General features: G+C 43.0%; 1 protein-coding gene across 1 annotated transcript; it reads right to left on the bottom strand.

Annotated features, from left to right (window-relative positions):
- Window positions 1-230: 230 nt before the first annotated feature.
- LOC110973579 (uncharacterized) lies at window positions 231-3,552 on the bottom strand. Its single transcript, XM_022224488.2, has 2 exons — window positions 2,336-3,552; window positions 231-1,528 (listed from the first exon to the last, which is right to left on the bottom strand). Exons 1-2 carry the CDS (start codon window positions 3,550-3,552, stop codon window positions 637-639), a joined length of 2,109 nt encoding a protein of 702 aa, XP_022080180.2. The 3' UTR covers window positions 231-636.
- Window positions 3,553-18,096: the final 14,544 nt, after the last annotated feature.

Below are 18,096 nucleotides of genomic sequence, written 5' to 3'. Positions count from 1 at the left end.
ACATGTCCAAACGCGTAGGTGATACTGGAAATTATTTTACAGGTGGGGAATTTTTAGAGGGGGGGGGGTTTCAGGTGCCGAAGGATTTACTTAAGCATTGAACAGGGTGCTGATTAAATGGTATCTGCCAGCAACCTTTAAACTTTGATGCCGACTGGATGATCCATAGTTATAGGCCATACTATCACCATAAGTCACACACACACAGACCGATTTCAAAACAAGCAATATTTTAACTGTGAACTTTAAATAGTTGAAGTCTTTATTACTCTCATTGCGTAAAAATTCCAATCACAAATGGACTTCGACAGAAGAAAAGAGAGAGAACTTCATGACCAAATCGGCCAAATTTTGCAAGGTCGATTGGGAAAAAAGAGTTCCCATCCAGTGTGCTGATCCATACTTTTGGGCAGAGTTTAACATTTTCCGGGCAAGCAATGGGCAAGATTTACTGGCATCTTTAGTTGAATTTGTTGTTGGTACTGCTAATGGCCTGTTGACAATCAACAAAATGAGACCAAAAGATCTGTGTTGTTAATGTCACCATCAACAGCTAAAATTGCTTGTCCATGCAAGGCTCTGTAACATTGTCCTTTGTGCACATGTATTTCATGTGATGACATGAAAGGTTTTCATTCATACGTCTCCAGATATTGTTTCAAGATTGGAAAGGGCAGCGCAGATGTGCAGCACAGAATCAAGGTGTGGAAGTAGATCGAGCGACACCTTGGACCTCAGGATCCCAAATGTTCGCAGTCGCTGCTGCAGCTTGTCAAAGTGGCAGTTCAGGGAGGCGGCATCCTCTCGGTAGATGAGGCTCACCTCGGGGAACTGGGGAGAGACGGGCGCGGTGTGAACCTTGATCCCTCGGAGGCTGGGGAGATACCTGTCGGGCGTCAAGGAGAGTATCTCATCACCGGAGTTCAGAAAGTACTGTAAGGAGCTCTCTTGGGAGAGTTTGTCTTGGGAGATGCTGCCGCCAAAGAGCTTTGACACAAAGCAGACGTAGCCACTAGGGGTCAGCCCTATGAGTGCCTTCACCTTGAAGGTACTGTCCAACTTGCAGATCATCAGCAGTTGGTCAAACAGCTGCGACAGGGCCTCCGTCTCGATTTCCAGGCAGTCCGTGATGAGTCTGCAGTGTGGAAAGCTCCGTCGGATGAAGGCCGGCATGGTGCTCCGGACAACCGACTTTGGAGGCCATCGGATCAGGCCGGACGTCAAATCGGTCAGGGTAACCAGGATGAGAATGAATACCTGTTCAGCGGTGGCCGGGGACACGCCAAACTGAGCAGCAAGATGCTTGAAGGGGGTGGCCATTTTAAGTCTCATGAGGAACACCAGAAGATTGTTCTCTGCAGACAAACCCCACTGCACTAGAGAAGCCTTAGGGAGATACGGGAGGAGAAGGTTGAAGGTACCCAATGACAAGCCAGTAATTTCTTTGACGAGAGGTTCCAAGTAGCAAACATCCTTCCAGCCGTGAAACCCTGGGCAATTTCGCAGATTTGTGGAATTTCCAGGAAGTCTGTATGAAGTACAAAGTATAAAATGTAACTTTAAACTCATAGGGCTGTGCGGGCAAAATAAAGTTGATAAGCTGTCCATCATATTTGATTACATGTGCTGCACCATGTTAACACACACCTAAATGCATACGACATTGAATTTGGATCATGCAATTCATTTTCCTTAAGAGCTTGAGATTTACTACACATATTCGAAGGTGAGAAATCAAGTTTCCATAAATCAGCTAGTCTGCACAGGACACCGGTAGTCACAACAAATGAATGTTCGAGTCCATGAGTGAGAATGATTTCATGCGGTGACATGAAACATTCTGAATGAAATGATTCCTTTCGAATGACAATGAACATTCACGAATGTGAACCATTCAGTATTTGTTCCATTCAATGCCTGTATAAATCCTTGTCATTTGATTGACGACTTGAATACATGTGCTAGTATTTTCATCAGCGTTCTAGTTTTGCTGACAATATTTCACTAGTGGAGGGACCAGCACCTTACGGGGGAGGAACCACCTCCCAATGGTGTGGTTTATTGGGGGGAAGCTTTTGTTAGCCAATATCCATTCATCCGTTTTTTAAGGGGGGCACCTAGAATCTGTGGTGGGAAACATGCCCCCAAGGCCCCCTGTGGTTATGCCCCTGGTTGGGGGGAGGAGATACCCCTCCACACACCCCAATATACATTTTCAAAGACTTTACAGGAGAAGATATACAAATAAACAAAATTATGCCACAGAACTGGCCCCTCCGATGCTGATGGTTTGTCAATGTGCTTCTCTTGGGTCCCCCTCGACCTATATACCCACCCTGGGGAAAAGTCCTGTTGATGCCCATGCGATGATGCAGCACTGTTAACACTGCAGTTGGATTCACAGAGCGCCGGGTGCTTTGGAGATTTGCTGAGAGGATTATCCACTTCCATGCCATTTTTTGGAACCTTCTCGTCTTGGGTTCTGCCTGTCTCTTGCACATGGTCCGAGCACCGCTCTTCCTCCGCAGGGACGAGATCACTGTCTGGCGTTCTGGCCACAAGACGAGCATTCCTTTGTCTCTCCGTCTGCCTGGGTCTGTTTCCCCTGACGGGTGGAACATCCTGCTTGACGAATCCGGCCGCATCCAGCACTGTCACAGTTGTAGCCCTCAGACTATGATTGGTGTATTTTACACTGCAACCAGCTCTTTCACCGATGGTTTTCATCTTGGTAGCAAGCGTGTTGATCCCCAGGGGAGCGTTGGTGTACCATGGTCCCTTTGTTGGGGCCTCGAGTTTGGGCCGTTGCCATATGCAGTCAACCTCAGGGTTTAAGACTTCCTTGAAGGCGAGAAATGTAGAAACTGGACATTTACTTGATCCAGGAATTTCACGCATGACGCCACTGTACGCTTCATCTTCTCGTTTTGCTCTTGCGAGCATGTCACGATGGATGACATATTTGTGGTCTCCATCGTTCTGAAGCACGAAGTCAGTGATCTTCATTTCTCGAAGATTTTCCCTTCCTCTGTTTCCAAAATATACCATGATGTCTACGAACACTTTATCCTGAAGACCCTGCGGTGTGTTTACGTCCAGTGATGAAATGACCCTGGCCATGTCCTGCTTGGTGATCGGATCTTTATGCTTGACCGAACCCTTTCCTTCCATTTTGAGTTTCACCATCATGGCCCTATACGCTCTGGAACTGTTAACAAAAACCTTCACATCATTTATGTCGATTCCTCTCACCGACTGGAAATGGCGATGAAGTCCATAACGAATTCCGTGCATGGATTTCTTTGTGTACAATTCGCCATTTTCCCTTCTCAGCGCGACGTAAAATTGCGACAAGAAACTATCCAGTTCAGAATCAGTAAGTGCTTCGACAGACGTCCCCGTGTGCTTCGCAAACTCCTCCAACCGCGCGACAGCATATTTAATCTGTTTCTTTGTATTAACGGAGTCAGCATCACTTGGGCCGAGTTCTGAAATCTCTTCGTCCATGTCCTCCGTCGGCACAAACGCTGTTTCACGTTCTTCGTCAGCCATTTTGCCTGCAGAACCGCGTTATAGCGCCGCCAACGGTGAACCGTGCAATGCGGTGTATGGAACTCGGTTCACCGTGAAATAGAACCGTGATTGATTTGTTGCGATGCCGCGGCGGTCAGTCGTGTTTGATTGGTCGCAACTGTGTCATGCAAGCCCACACGTACACAAAAAAGAGCACGTTCATGTATAGAGAAACGTGGCAATTATTTCGTAACTTGACATTATGAGATGACGTCAGCCTCGTAGAATGGAGCAGTCCATCTGCCGCTCGATAAAATTGTTCTGAACAGTTACTGTTTTTGTTTATTTTGTTGTTGTTGTTGTTTTTACAAAACGTAAATAAAGCCCAGTCACCTGACTGGAAAAACAATTGTTGATTTTTCTCCTCCGGGTCTATGGAATTATTCTTCCAAATCTGAACCTTTTGGATGCAATCGGGTCCGAAAGTAGCATTACTAGCCGTTTTGCAGAGGGATGCATTTTCAAAATGGCTTTCTAACGGGCAGTTAATTTCCTTCATTTTTGGAGTGGTTTGGGAAAAATTATGATCATAAAGTCTTTTAAGTGGACGAGTGAAAGCAGTACTATTTGTCTTAGAACGCCTCTCCCATAGATTCTGCTTTAAGTTTTTTAGATAACTGATTAATTTGATCTAAATACATATAAAAGGTGTGTCTATGTTAAATAGAAAGTTGTGGAAAATTTACCTAGCACTTCCAAATTACCTCTTTACAAAATAATTTTATTTGAACCAAGCCCTGCTGCATTGGCACTTCGGAACGCGTGTATGCGCATCCATGGTGCATGCAACGTTCGGATAACTTGCACACAATTCCGCAGTCATGCAATCATATCTTCGATTGCTACTAGGTAGGGCTCCGAGCTGGACCAAGAAAGGGCACTTTTTTTCCAGCGGAGGATCCTTCGGTAGTAACTGCACATCGCTGGTTCACGAACGACTATGAAACGCAAGCGTTACAGTCACATCGCTACCAACAGAAATATGAACCGACTCCCGACCAGAATGGTTCTCTTCAACCGATGAGGGGGCTCTTCTGCTCGGGGCGGATAACGTTAGTTTGGTCATGCATACTAGCAAGAATAGCGAATGGGAAGTGACTAGCTTTGCTAATTAGGTCACAGAATCTGTGGGCGAAATGGTGTAAAAAATAGCGTCATTTTCGGAGTCCCTTTAAATCAAGGGGCGTCATCGTTGATGTGGAATGATGCCGCCCTCACACCAACAAAAAACGCAGAGCTCTGTGCGTCAGTTATCAGTGTACGGAAGCCGGATAGTGCCGAGGGATGCGCGCTTTTTTTGAACCACGCGTGCCCATGTACATTTTTTGAAACCATCATATGACAGTCGCCACTTAACTGGCGGCCCTCAGATAATAAGTGGGGGTGTAAATGGTAAAACTGCCCCCGGTAAATATGTCCCCCCCAACTCTAACCGGGTTGCACGCTGGTAAAACGTGTCCGTAAGTTTGGTAATTAAGGTAATTTGTAACCCTGCACAAAGGTAGATTTGTCCCCCCCCCCAATGTGTCCCGCCGTGCAACGTCAAAAAGTCTACAACCCAGGCCCTGGTTTCCACTGTTTGGCGATACAAACGACGTGCCTTTTCACGAATGCTTGTTACGTCAAAACACAGCGGTTGGATAAGTGAGGCTGTTCAGAAAAGAAGTTCGCATGTGTTATCCCTGAATGGCACTATCCGGCTTCCGTATCAGTGCACTTCCATACCAAGTGCGTGCGGTATGAAGGCCGGACATTGACACTGTGGGTAATCGATTATTAAAACCTTGAGTCGACTAAGTAAAGTCTTTGTTAAGTCAGCGCTCAAGGTTTCGACAGTGCGAAAGACTATAGTCATTGATATGTGTCCCTACCTGGATTGGAAATGCACATAGGCCTTATTTTCGGACAACAGAATTTGTAAAAATTAACTTCGCTGGCGGTTCTTCTGATGAATTAATAAATATCCCGAAAGTCATCTTCGTGTTTAATTATTCTTACTTGTTACGATTTCTTGAGTGTCCCTTCCATTTTCATTTCCCGAGTGTTGAGAAGGATTTCTCGCGCCATTTACACTCACTTTGGTGATACCTTTGCTTCGCCACAAACGACTCAAACCGCCAATCAGAAAGTTTCGAAACCTTTTTCAGATCATTGGTCAATTTCTATCAGTTCCCTTGTTCTAAAAATACCCCGGCGCTCCAAGTCCCCGCCGTAGCCAAGCTGACCGTGACGGCGTGGCACCGTCACGGTGACGTTGTTGACAATGGGTTCACTCCCCTTGGGGCTAGCCGGGGCCACGGTCCACTGAGCAAGTTACACGATAGCACGCTTCCGCAGCTAGTAAACAAGGGATTCTTATATTCTACAGGTTGGAATATGCTCGTGGTACTCGTGCTCACAATTTTTTAACACCAGTAAGATCAAAGCAAAGTACATGTACTGATTTTATGCAAACGTCGTAATGTAATAATTAATACAACAAATGAAAAGTACAAAAACTTGTTGATTTTTACTTCAGTGTAAGACTTCCACAACTTAGTTCCTCGTGTCTAATAGTATTTTGAGCAAAAAAAGTACGAATTGAAGTAGTGATGGAAATGGATAAGAATGGACGTCAAAATTACGAACCCCCCCCCCCAAAAAAAATCGGGAGGCATACTCAGCAGAGATAGATTGCGGACACGAGGCACTAGTACCAAGGCGCCACGTTCAGACTCGGGATGTTTAGACCTTGACACGTGGAACTCCATAGGTCAGGGTTATATTACCTACACAAACAGCATGAAAGCAGGGAGAACGGAAACGGAAAAATCGGATTTTTTTCTTTTTTGCAGGCACTGTCACATTTAAAGTGGGCGAGCTCATCGGAGTGCACCCACGTAAGTAGGCCAGAAATATGTCCACCAAAAAAGCTTATTAATAGAAGTTATAGTCTCAAAATATTTCATAGAGAGTCCTGAGAGCCATGGAATTGGGGAATGGAAGAAATACGGCACTGACCCTCTGGCCCGGACTCAGGGCTTCCAATTCGGAGCAATTTGAATTCAATCGGGTCCGAAAGTGTCACTATTTAGCCGTTTTGCAGAGGGATGCATTTTCAAAATGGCTACTAGTCTCTTGCCGTAAAATTTGCTTCATTTTATAGGCGTGCACTGAACTAATTCAAGCTCCATTGAAAATAGTGTAAAATCAACCAAGTTTGGAGCCCCATGGCAGGCAACTGAAGTCCCTGAGGCCTCTCAAACAAAAATCAATGTGTTGTTTGGTCCTTCCGATTTCATTTGATTTTCAATTTTTAGTAGGTTAACCAATGAATTTTTTAATTATCCGCCCAAAACAAACTCACCCCCCCCAAAAGTGAATGTTGCCAGGCCCTGCCAGCGGCCATTTTTCAAATGACATCCCTCACCTTCCGGGGGCTCTTCTGACTAATTTTCAATCCCATTTTTGTCTGCTTTGCCCCCAGATGGGTGCCCCTGAATCTACAGAGATGATCCTGGGCCATACTGACACAATTCCACCATTTCTTGGCCCAAGCAGACCCCTCTTTTCGAAACAATCTCTGAGGGGGTACTTTTTGTGCGCCTCTGCCTGGCGGAGAATTTTCCTTGAATTGGGACACTGCACCCATAGGTGGTCTCTGCTTCGGTTTGGGTGAGCATTTCTCAAAAATTCATTGGTCAACCCACTACAAAATGAAAGAGGACATGTCGAACATCATTTTGCTGTCTAGCTTGGACACCTGTGAGAGTTGTAAGTATTTTGAAAATAATTTTCAAATGAAAGGATTGATCACTGGTGTCTATGGGAATTCAGTTAAATGGGTGCACTCATCCACCCTGCCATGGAGTTCGTCACGGTCATGTGATCCGCACTGAGCATGTGACACACAAAGAACGCATCGAATCCGTCACGTGTACGGCCAAAGGAGGAAGAAATAGCTGGTCCCTGCCTATATCTTGCTGGGTTCACGCGCGCTGGTACTCGGTAATCTGGCCGTGAACACTTGAATAAATACTGTGCCCATGCATGCCGAGCCAGGTGTAGTCTGTCTAGGTCAGCTACATCGGGGAAGAGCTCTGCTGAAATTGCCATCAAAACTTGAATTGTTTCAATCACTGACAGACGATCGAGCCTGTTTTATCTTTTGCAGAGACTCGACAGAGAGGTGAGTACTCCAATTCCTAAATCGTTATTGATCGTCATTGTTAGCATAATTATTAGTATTAATTAAATGTTGAAAAAAAATGGCCCGAAATTTATTATCGATATACATATTTTTCCAAATATCTCAAGTTATCGCATGCATACGAAACAAAGTGTTGATTGTAGATTTGTGAAAAAAAACCGGTCATTTCCGAGGGTCGGAGTGCATGCATGTCTAGCACTTGGGTTTCTCCAGGTCGACGAAATTCTCTGACTTGCTGTGCGCTTGGTTCTGTGGACGGGCAAAATGGAAGCCCTCGCTCGGTGGTTGAGGTCTGTATTCAGTCCAGAACTGTATAATTAAAGTTTAGTGTGTTAAAGTTTATAACCTAGGAGATAGCCATGTATAAACTCCCATAAACACATTTTTGCTGTTCTGATCGTGTCAACTTGCTCTTCCATCACAGATACATGTATTTATGTATTTGTGCAACCAAATTTCATACAACATGCCTTCTTGGTGAAGTTACATGTCACATCATGTCAGACAGGGAGGTTTATTCACCTTATATCCTTGGTACGCCCCAACTATAGCATCATTCTCAACTATAGTTGGGCCCGTCCCAACTAGAGTGCTACAGTTGGGCCGGCCCAACTACAGCAGAGAGGTCCTGTGTGCATGATGTGCCCAGCATGTGCCAAAGTCATATTGTTTGCAAATGTCATGTCATTTGTCATAGGGCTAGATGAAGAGATGAAGTGCCACATTTTAGATGAATTGTGTCAAGTGTGAAACACATTGACTTGGATAATGTTGAGACATTTCCCACAGGCATTGGTCAACAACAGTTGGGCCTGCCCAACTGTAGTACTACAGTTGGGACTGTCCCAGCTATAGTTGGGACTTATGCTATAGTTGGGGCGTAACATCCTCATTAAAATGGTGAAAATTAAGATTCTTGAGCATTTTGCCTATCTACACTGACAGAAAATCGGCAGCATGCACATGTACTCTCAACAACTGTCAGCTGTGTGATAGCATAGCTTGACCAATCGCAACACGGCTCCTATCTTTTCCTTTTGTTTTTGAATAAACCCCCCCATCTGACATCTAGCTTCACCAAGAAGGCAGGTATGAAATTTGATTGCACAAACAGCCGTGATGGAAAGAGTAAGTTGGCACAATCAGAACAGTCAAAATGTGTTCATGGGAGTTTGTACTTGGCTATCTATGAGGTTTGTGTAAACCTTACAGTTCTGGAAGTAGTCAGTCTGATGAGCGAGACCTGTATTCCACATTTTCATCCAAAGAGTGGAGCTTGCCAGTGTTAAACGCAAGCTTGAACCAGCCCCGTAAACAGGGCCCTACGGAGTACTCCTCCGTTGTATACTGGGCCCTGTCCCGATTCGTAGGGAATTCTTTCGAACATTTTTCTCCGGGATATCTAGGGCATCCGCTGGATTTTGTGAGCTGAAATTGCACCGGTATGTTCACTACTTACGGGATGAACTATCCGCTAGGCTGCTAATAGTAGGAAACTCCGTAGTTGATTTGCATTTGAATGAAATCCGTTGATAGGATAATCAACTTATATGAAGGAGGGGGATACAAAAAATTTGTACAGGAGTCAAGATGGTGCTGAACGGAGCCAAATTAAAGTATTACGATTATTAAGCTTACATGTACTGTAACATTTGTAGATGGGAACGTGTTTGGCCTTTCATTAGGCAACAGGGTAGTCTGGTTGGACTTTTTTGGCCCCAGCAGGCTTGCATTGCTTCAGTTTCCATGCACCGGGACTCTGCCGGCGTCCCTGGCGACGAGGCTAATCTGCTTGGAGTCCTGCGTTCCTTTGGAATTGCTTGGCTTTCTTAGACTTTGTATTTTTTCTTTTCGACTCATGTTCCCTCTTTGCATGAATTTGTTCTCAACAGACTTCCACAAAGTCCATAGCCACACGGCTGCCAACGTGGTGCCCAGATAGGGCTTAGAATCTTTTGTCTTTGTCCCAGTAGATCACATAGGCAGCTCCTTTACTGGACCGGAAATATTACCAGAAATTTTTATTCTTTGTTTTGGTTTTTGTATTGTAAACTTTATTCTTGTAGTAATGCTAAATAACTGGTCAATCATTGTACCGTTTTTTTCTTGAAATGCAGGTTTTAGTAAATACATGTATGTGCACAGTTTTTGCCCCCCCCCCACAGGCAGGTCATATTGAGTGCCAACTCGTGTCCTCGTACATGTACGTGTGTGCATGTCTACCCTGAAAACATATACAGTTGTATACTAATCTTCAGACTTGGGCGTTCTTTGAGTACTCAGTCAGATGGCTTTTGTGATTAGCGAGACCAAGATCTATTTATTGAGCCCTGCTGAGGGGCACCGCCTCCCCTCCGCCCCCCCCTCGTTAACCACACACTTGACCTGTAGACTCCCAGTCATGTGCGTTACCACAGGCCTGGGAAAATTGGTCACGTGTGCTGGCAGTTTGACGCAGGGTCACCTCAAGCAGCCCAAAGTTCTGTTGACTCACTTATTTTCACAGTCTTCCAATCATACACAGTATTTTTAGATTATTGCATCCTTTTTCATGCCTTTTGACCTTGTCCTGCCCACTGAACACATACACGTACCGGGTACCAAAGGCGTGGGGGGCGTGCACCCCCTTTTTTCACCAAAAAAATAAATAGATAAAAAAAAGAAGAAAGTGCACCACAGACTGCCTAGAATCCAAACATGCCCTACACCATGATAAGGGCTTGGCGCTTTTTTGGTAAATCCGGGATCACTCCCCCACCTTTGTGAAAATCCTTTATCTGCCCCTTCGTACATGCACGTACATGTAGCATGTACATGTATGTGCCCTTTCTGTGACCTGACTGCATGCATTGTGTTACCTGGTGTCTCTCCCATGGTGGATTCAGAATCACAGCGTTTTGTTCACTTAGGTTGGCACGTAGGTAGCCCGGGGACTTTAACAGTTTTCGGTTGGTCAGAAGTAGTGGCCACGGGGGTAGATACATGTACACTGTAGATACAATAATAACATTTCATTGGACATACAGGTGCATACCTGATGGCCCCGTTAAATGGCAACAAGTATTGTATTGGGTTTTCTGCAGAATGGTTGCCATGGAACGTACATGTATGGGCATCAGTCGTCAGTTATCTGTTTTGTGGACCCTTAAGTAAAAATGTAGTGGGAGTAGGCCTACATGCTTCATTTGATCAATGTTTCTCAAACCAGGAATTATTTGGAAAATGAAATCAATTTGGCAAAAGTACACGTACAGTACATGCACAGTGTACATGTATATGCCAAGAAATTACATAATTGAAGTGGTCAGTTCTAAACTGCTGCGGATTGCAACATATTCGTCTGCCAATATTTTCCGGAGGCCTGAAACAGGGCCCTGGACCCCATGCTGTTGGGGCTTTGTGCTTCGCATTTGCATTAGTTCTGACTGAAGTTATGTTCCCCCAGTTTTGAAAAGCAATTGATGCCCATAATAAAAGGATGGTTCTGTACAAAAGTACCAAAATGACAGTACCATCGTCACCAGATTCGTCCATAAAAGTTTCACCTCAAATCTCCGAGGCTTTAATCTGTACAGTCGTCGAAAGGTTTTGCATAAAATTCTTGAAAGTCCAGGCGATTGAGTCAAACCTCACTAATTACAGGTTCCTTGGACTTTGCAGATTACCGGTACCCTATTAGGAACCTTGTGTTATCAGGAGAGAAAACGATAAAGTACAAAGGATCAGGACCTATAAATGCCCTTGCTGTATAAAAAAGCAGAATGTTCTATCCACAATGCTCAATATCAGGTTCAACTGTAGATGAAATGAGAGACCAATTTTACAACTTCTGATGCAGATGTAATGCATACTGAATGTACATGTATGATGTACTAGTGCACTGAAAGTCCTCTTGCAGGAAAGAACCCATGATGTTATAACAAGGAAATACATGTAGGTCGACATGTACATGTAGGTATGTACCTCCATTGAAACTAAGTCGAACATGACAAAATATTTTGGGAAAATTTCAACGCGGGTTTTTTGCCACGCTATACCGTATGCACTGACATGATTCCACTTCAGTTCACAGTTCCCATTGTTGCCAAATTGGGAATGCGCGTACATTAAAGCGCAATAAAGGGTAATGGTTCCTGTTTCTTTATTTACCGGTATCCCACTTTGGTGATGTGACTTATAACTGCTTTGGGATGGGGGGGGAGAATTTGGGGAATATGTGATACTGGAAACGAAAAAAACTGTTGCCATTGTTCAAATGCGGTGCCAAAATGTTCAGTGGAGTTTACTTATTATAGAGTACTGAAGTGAAAACGTTATGTACACAATTATGTACATTTATGTTAAAGGCATTAGTGCGAGAACTGGCACGTGGACCAAGGCACGCACCCGTACTCCGTTCCTTTGCACTAGGCCTACACTTCCTGGTTCTAAATGAAGTCACACATTTAAACGAATTGAAGGTTGAATATTCAAAAAGTGAATTATTCGAATTGACTCAGCCCTATTGTCACATGATTTCTGGTAAATTTCAAGAGATACATGTACTTTAGTTTTGGGTAAGATCAAAAGGATTTGGTGGCGTAGTGAGTTGGATTGGAGCCTGTATGCAACGCTTGGGGTTTGATTGCGAGTCAGTCAACTTTTTTTTTCTTATCTCCAGAATTTTACTTTTTTTATTGACGAAAACTATTTTTTGTGATGCCAGACTCTGCAAAAGTTCTTTTGCCATTGCTGGCAAGCACCACATGCGCTGTTAGCATGTGAGACTTCGCGTGGCCACACTATTAACTTGCATGCTCGGAAACACTGGTGTTCAACCTGGCATGGCATCACGTTCGTTAAGTCTGAAAGACTTTGCTGTTCTGACATAGTGACTCTCTCAGTCATGGAATTTGTCCGGTTCTTCGTTGTCCTTCTTTTGTCGTCACTTTTAAGAAATTGGTCAGTGGGTGCCCAGAAACCCTCCTCCGGCACCTTTTTTCCCCGCCCTGCCCCTGTTCACCGTCTAGTGCTTGGCCTGCAAGTTGTTATCAGTGCATAAATATAGCTGAACTCGGCACACTGAAACAGTACACGCATCTGTGTGGAAACTAATCAGGATTGATAGCCTCGTGACGTTACACTCACCATAGATTAGGAGATCACCGTGCCTAAGTCTCGTGACGCTGATGCAGAGTGTCAGTTTTCAACTACCAGTAGTTTCAATTTTGTCCTGGGACCTAATCTCTTGTCCATTCGTGGATGACTGAAGTGCGTTGTAAACTTTCGTAGTTGTTGGTTTCTGTTGTTTTATTTGTGATTACAGTTTGCACTCCTGTAGGCTGTTTCTGCTCCATTTCCTGGTCAGGTTGTAAAGAGAAAGAACCTCCGTGAGAAAATTTGTTTGCTTTTTTAAGGGCTTTGCGATAGGGCCGAATGATGTATTTACGTCAGTTTGTTTTTTGGATTGTGATTGTTGGGCTAATTCCACTTAATCAGCAGTTCTTGTTGATAACGATTGCCTGAGCAGTTTCATTTTTGAAAAAAAAAACATTTCATTGACTCTTTGTTTAGCAGAATACAGGTACAAGAACAAGTGACGTTGCTTTTTTGAAATTCTGATGAAAACTGCTCAGTCAGTATATAATTTGTGACATCCCTCCTTTTGTGGTTCTCACGTTTATGAGGATCAAGTGGTTTGTTTATTTAACATCAAAAAGATTGAAACTTTGTAGCCAAAGAGCCAAGTTAATTTTCATTGTACGAGATTCAATACGAGATTCAACAAAACCAAATGTTATTAAAATATATGTATGCTAACTGTAGAGAAAAAATCAAACTTTAACAGTTTTTTGGTAAAAACTTACAAAGTCTCTGAAAGGTCTTTCTGTATTTTTTTTGCATTGTAAAGGCCGGTTCATACTTCAGGCCAGAGCGAACACAGATGCAAATTTGTGACGGGCGATCAGGTATTCATGTATTGCAAATGTGCAAAATTTGAACACATTTCAATTTGTGCGAAATTTTGCATCGAAGTTTCCTTTAACGTCATATTCGCTTCACTTTCGCATTCCCCTGAAGTATGAACTGGCCTTTTATAATGAGGTAAGGGTTAGTAAAACAAATTCTACAACAAACATTGTACTGGGCTTTGTATTATTCTGGGCTGAAAAATACCGACTATTTAAAATGACAAGATATGATGCATGCACCAAGTTAATGATGGTCTCTTGCATAGTTGAATTTTAAAACGCCGACCCTTGGTTGTTATGTGTTTGAGATTTGTGTGACATTACTAACTGCATCATCATTTAAAAATAACTGTGCATGGGTGTGGCCAGTCGCCACTTGAGGGCTCCACATGTGCTCAACTTTCACGGACTAGTTCGAGCCTGTGCGAGTGTGAAACCATTGGGAATAATTTATTCAAAAAAATTCAGCAAGAGACATGTTTGTATTATAATGTCCTTCATGTTACGGGCACAGCATATTCCTGCACCTTTCTATGTCATGTGACTTGACTTGGTTTAAGTGACAGAACAGTTGACAACTACAGTACAGTACATGTAGTTGTGAAAACCGAAAAGGAAAAAAAAGTGGAATTTAATTGAATCAGAATTCAGAATTTAATCAGACTGATAAAGACGCCTTTAAAGTGCTTGCTATGAAGAACATTTCAATGGATACTCTGTACAGAGACACGTCTTCACTTCCCCCACTGTGTTTGTCGCCAGGTTTGATCGGTGTATTTCAGCAGGGGCAGGGAATTCAAGTGATTGGCTCCTGACACAAAACAGAAAGTTGGAGCGATCTTTAAGGATAATTTACAATTTCAACAGAAACTGTGATTCTTTTGTTTTGATCAGGGATGCTTCCTAGTTTTGCCTTCTATTTTGTGTAAGAATACTTCTTCCAAAAGGAAAGAAAAACCAAAACCTTTGGAATGCATTGCGCTATAATGTTGACTTAGCATAGAGTTTTGCCGGGTGTTTATAGATTTCCATCAGCTTCCTTCTTTAATCAGTTTCTTATTTATCTTGTCTAATTGTGCAACTTTTGGTTTCTGTCTTTCGGGGAAAGATAGTCTGAAGTCTGTTTGTCCTTGTTGAAGTTCTCTCTCACAGTGACAATTTCTCATGCTCACCGTAGAAAGAAGCAGAAAAATAAGCCAGATTGCACGTCCATGGACAAAACAAGTGGCTTTTCCAATTATTAGCTTGGAGAAACTTTGGAGGCAGTTGGGGGCTTCTGGAGGATTTTTAATGCAGGTTTTTGCCTACTCAGAACTTTTGATTTACATGCACGTGTAGATGTAAGACAAAGCTTGACTGAAAATCTCATGATTAGGGGTTTTGCATGACCGCTTATGCATATAACCGTTCACTCAGGATTACCAGCCGCAATATGTGATTGACAGGAGTCACAGGAACCCATGGTAAAAACAGGAGGTGACATTGATACTGTCTGGCATCACAAAACCTGCAATTTCTCACTTTATTTTGCTTTGTTCTCACTGCTTTCATAACTGCTGATTAGTTGTTCCTATTTTTTTCATAATTGCTGGTTAAGAGTTAAAAATACCTGGCAGCAACAGAGGTGTTTTTTTCCAACAGATATACCATACATGCAGCTGATCAGAACACAATTCCCTTGTCCCTCCCTTTTCAATTTTTAATACTTAATAGTCAGTGTGTTGCTACGTGAACCTGCAGGTGTTATTTAAACTGGTTAAGAATAACAACAGCAGCAGAGACTCTGTGGAATTTGTTTCCAATATCAAAGTTAGCAAAGAATTGTTGAAACCACATCTGTTCGCTTCTGTTCTTCAGTGGTTTTTACGGGCGATTTGTCCTCCTTGGGGGTGATTTTGTGTTGTGCGTGTGATTTTTGTGAAATGTTGTATCCACTGTTTTTAGTTTTAGTGAATTAATCGCTATTTTAATGTTCATTATATTTCAATGTCAATGTATACTGTGTTTTAATGTTAGGCCCAATTTGATATAATGTTAGTATATTATGTTACATGTAATTATATTTTAATGTTTTTAAACTGTTTGGAATGTGCATTTGAACATATTTGTAGTGAAATCTGCACAATATAAATGAATAAATTATTATTAAAGGTTACTTTGATTCTTTTCCACATTGGATCATTTTGCAATGCATTGAAACTACAATGGACACGTGTGTGTCTTTATATCCAATTTCCCAAAATTCCCCCCCCCCAAAAAAAAATTAAGGGTTGCATCAAAATCCCAGTAGTTGTACATGTAGGTTGGGGAACAGGAAGCATAACCATTTTTTTGCCTTATTTGTATTTATTTAGTGTTTATCAGTCATGACATGTGTAAGTTTAAATGCACCAAACCGTTGAACCGTCGTCCAACAATCAACACTGTCCCGTGACATCATGTGACATCATGTGATGGGATCATGTCCCACAGACTAGCAGTGACCTGTGACAACACACCCCCTCCCCCCATTGACCGCAGATTGGTCGGATGATTCTCATTCCGGGGAATGAAGCATTGGTTGGACAATAGACTCTCTCAAGTGGTGAGCCAGACATTGAAATGAAACTTAAGAGGGAGGCAATGTACCGGGACCCTGACCCGAAGCTCTGCATTATAAAAGTAAAATAATTCCTATATTATGTCAACAACAAGAGCTCAGTGCGTGCGATAAGGTCTTATCTTCAGCTGCAGGGGTGTGTGAACATTGAGGAAGTAAAATGCTGTGCTACAGAAGTCACAGAACAGTCCCAGTCACCCCATGTGCCTAGTCAATATTAACTCCTAAAGGGTCTAGGTCACAGTTGCCGAAACTGTTGAAATCGTGTCAGTGTGTTAACTTGAGAAAATACATGTATACCAGTGTATGTACTTGACACATGGACTTAAGTACATTGTAGCTCACAATGTACATGTACCTATTGCATTTTGGGCATAGTCAAGGGTCAGGTCACTATGGCTAAACAATAGGAATCCTCTTGTAACCACAAATTTAAAGAGGGTTCAGGAATTGGCTTGGGGAGCCATTTGTGTTTTGTTAGCGCATCATTTTTGCTTCAACTTTGTAGTTTCCGTTGTTCAGTTCAGCCTTGTATCTGGAAAGCGGGTACATGTAGATTAATATCAGACGGGAAGTTACTTAATGTTTGTCTTACCCACAAAGGCATGCATGATCTGGGCACCTTGTGATGCGACCACATCCTCGCCGTCCTACCAAAATGGACAGGCGTGTACAGAATGTGTAGGGTTCCCCTTAGATCAGACCATTTCCTCTTCTTTCCCTCGTTGCACGTGACAGTTTAAGTGCCACTCTCTCATTACCGCAGAAACAATTGAAATATTTTTTTTCCCCAAACCAAATCAGTCTCGCAACAGGGGTCCTCAAAGCAGCCAACGTTCTTTTGTTAGGACTTCACCACCAGAGCCCCCCGCCACCCCCCCCTTTGAGGAAAAAGAAATACCATTCAGTTGAATGTGTATTCAACTTTCCTTGACACTGCTCTCTTGCTTACATTGTTTCTTGGAGCTTTGCTTGTGTAATCAGCTCACCTCAGCAGAGACTTTCGGTTGCAGTTTTCACCTCAAATCTTGATTTGAAAGAAGAGATACCAGCACGGTGGCCTTCAAAATTGAAGCCAAAGCACCTGCTTTTTTTCATAACAATCTTTCGAAAGTTATTAAACCCCAACGCACCACCTTTGGGCAGTATGTTGAAATAATGGTACTGATCAATGTGCTTTTGGTTTCATAGCTCTGCTACTTGTAAATGCATGTTCAACAAACCAGCGAGTTGGCCTTGATATTCCTACCACTTTCTTCTAACAAAACACGTTCACAGCCGAAATAAAAGGTGTCAAAGTAATGGCAGCACAGGGATTCAAAACTACCATCATGCTGTGGTACATGAACAGGCTTTGAATTGTAGGAATGCACTGGCAACGGACGGAATGGCTCCACCATTATTTCATGTCCATGTGGCATTGAGGGAGAAGACAATGCATGGTATCACCGTAATGTACAATGAGACTCTTGAAGGAATCTGTAACAACATAACAAAGGCAAACGTTTATCCCCGAGCAGTCTTGCTTGAGGTACATGTACATGCACCAGGTATTTTGCTCACAGCTGGCATTTAATGAAATGGTCAACTCCATCTCACTACCAGAGTGCACTGTTGTACTAGCCTTTATTATAAAACACTCGGAAATGACCGTAGCACCACTTCTGCAGAATGAAAAATGAGCTATTGAATATGCGTGCTTGCGTACTTAGCTTGGCAAAGAGGGCGCGCTCTGCTTTTCTGTACATGTAAGGCAGACAGCTGACTTGCCAATGGCTCATTGA

The sequence above is a fragment of the Acanthaster planci genome, linkage group LG17 (assembly GCF_054643075.1).
Source record: "Acanthaster planci isolate LZ-2023a linkage group LG17, COTS_SCS, whole genome shotgun sequence".
Taxonomy (NCBI): Eukaryota; Metazoa; Echinodermata; class Asteroidea; order Valvatida; family Acanthasteridae; genus Acanthaster; species Acanthaster planci.
Note: the sequence above shows the minus strand (reverse complement) of the source record. Positions and strands in the feature narration are given on the sequence as shown.

Excerpts from the sequence above, each read along its gene's own strand:
- LOC110973579 (XM_022224488.2), bottom strand. The coding sequence starts at position 3,552 with ATGGCTGACGAAGAACGTGAAACAGCGTTTGTGCCGACGGAGGACATG. Across the intron at positions 1,529-2,335 it reads CAACAGGACTTTTCCCCAGG|ACTTCCTGGAAATTCCACAA; the intron begins GTGGGTATATAG and ends TACTTCATACAG.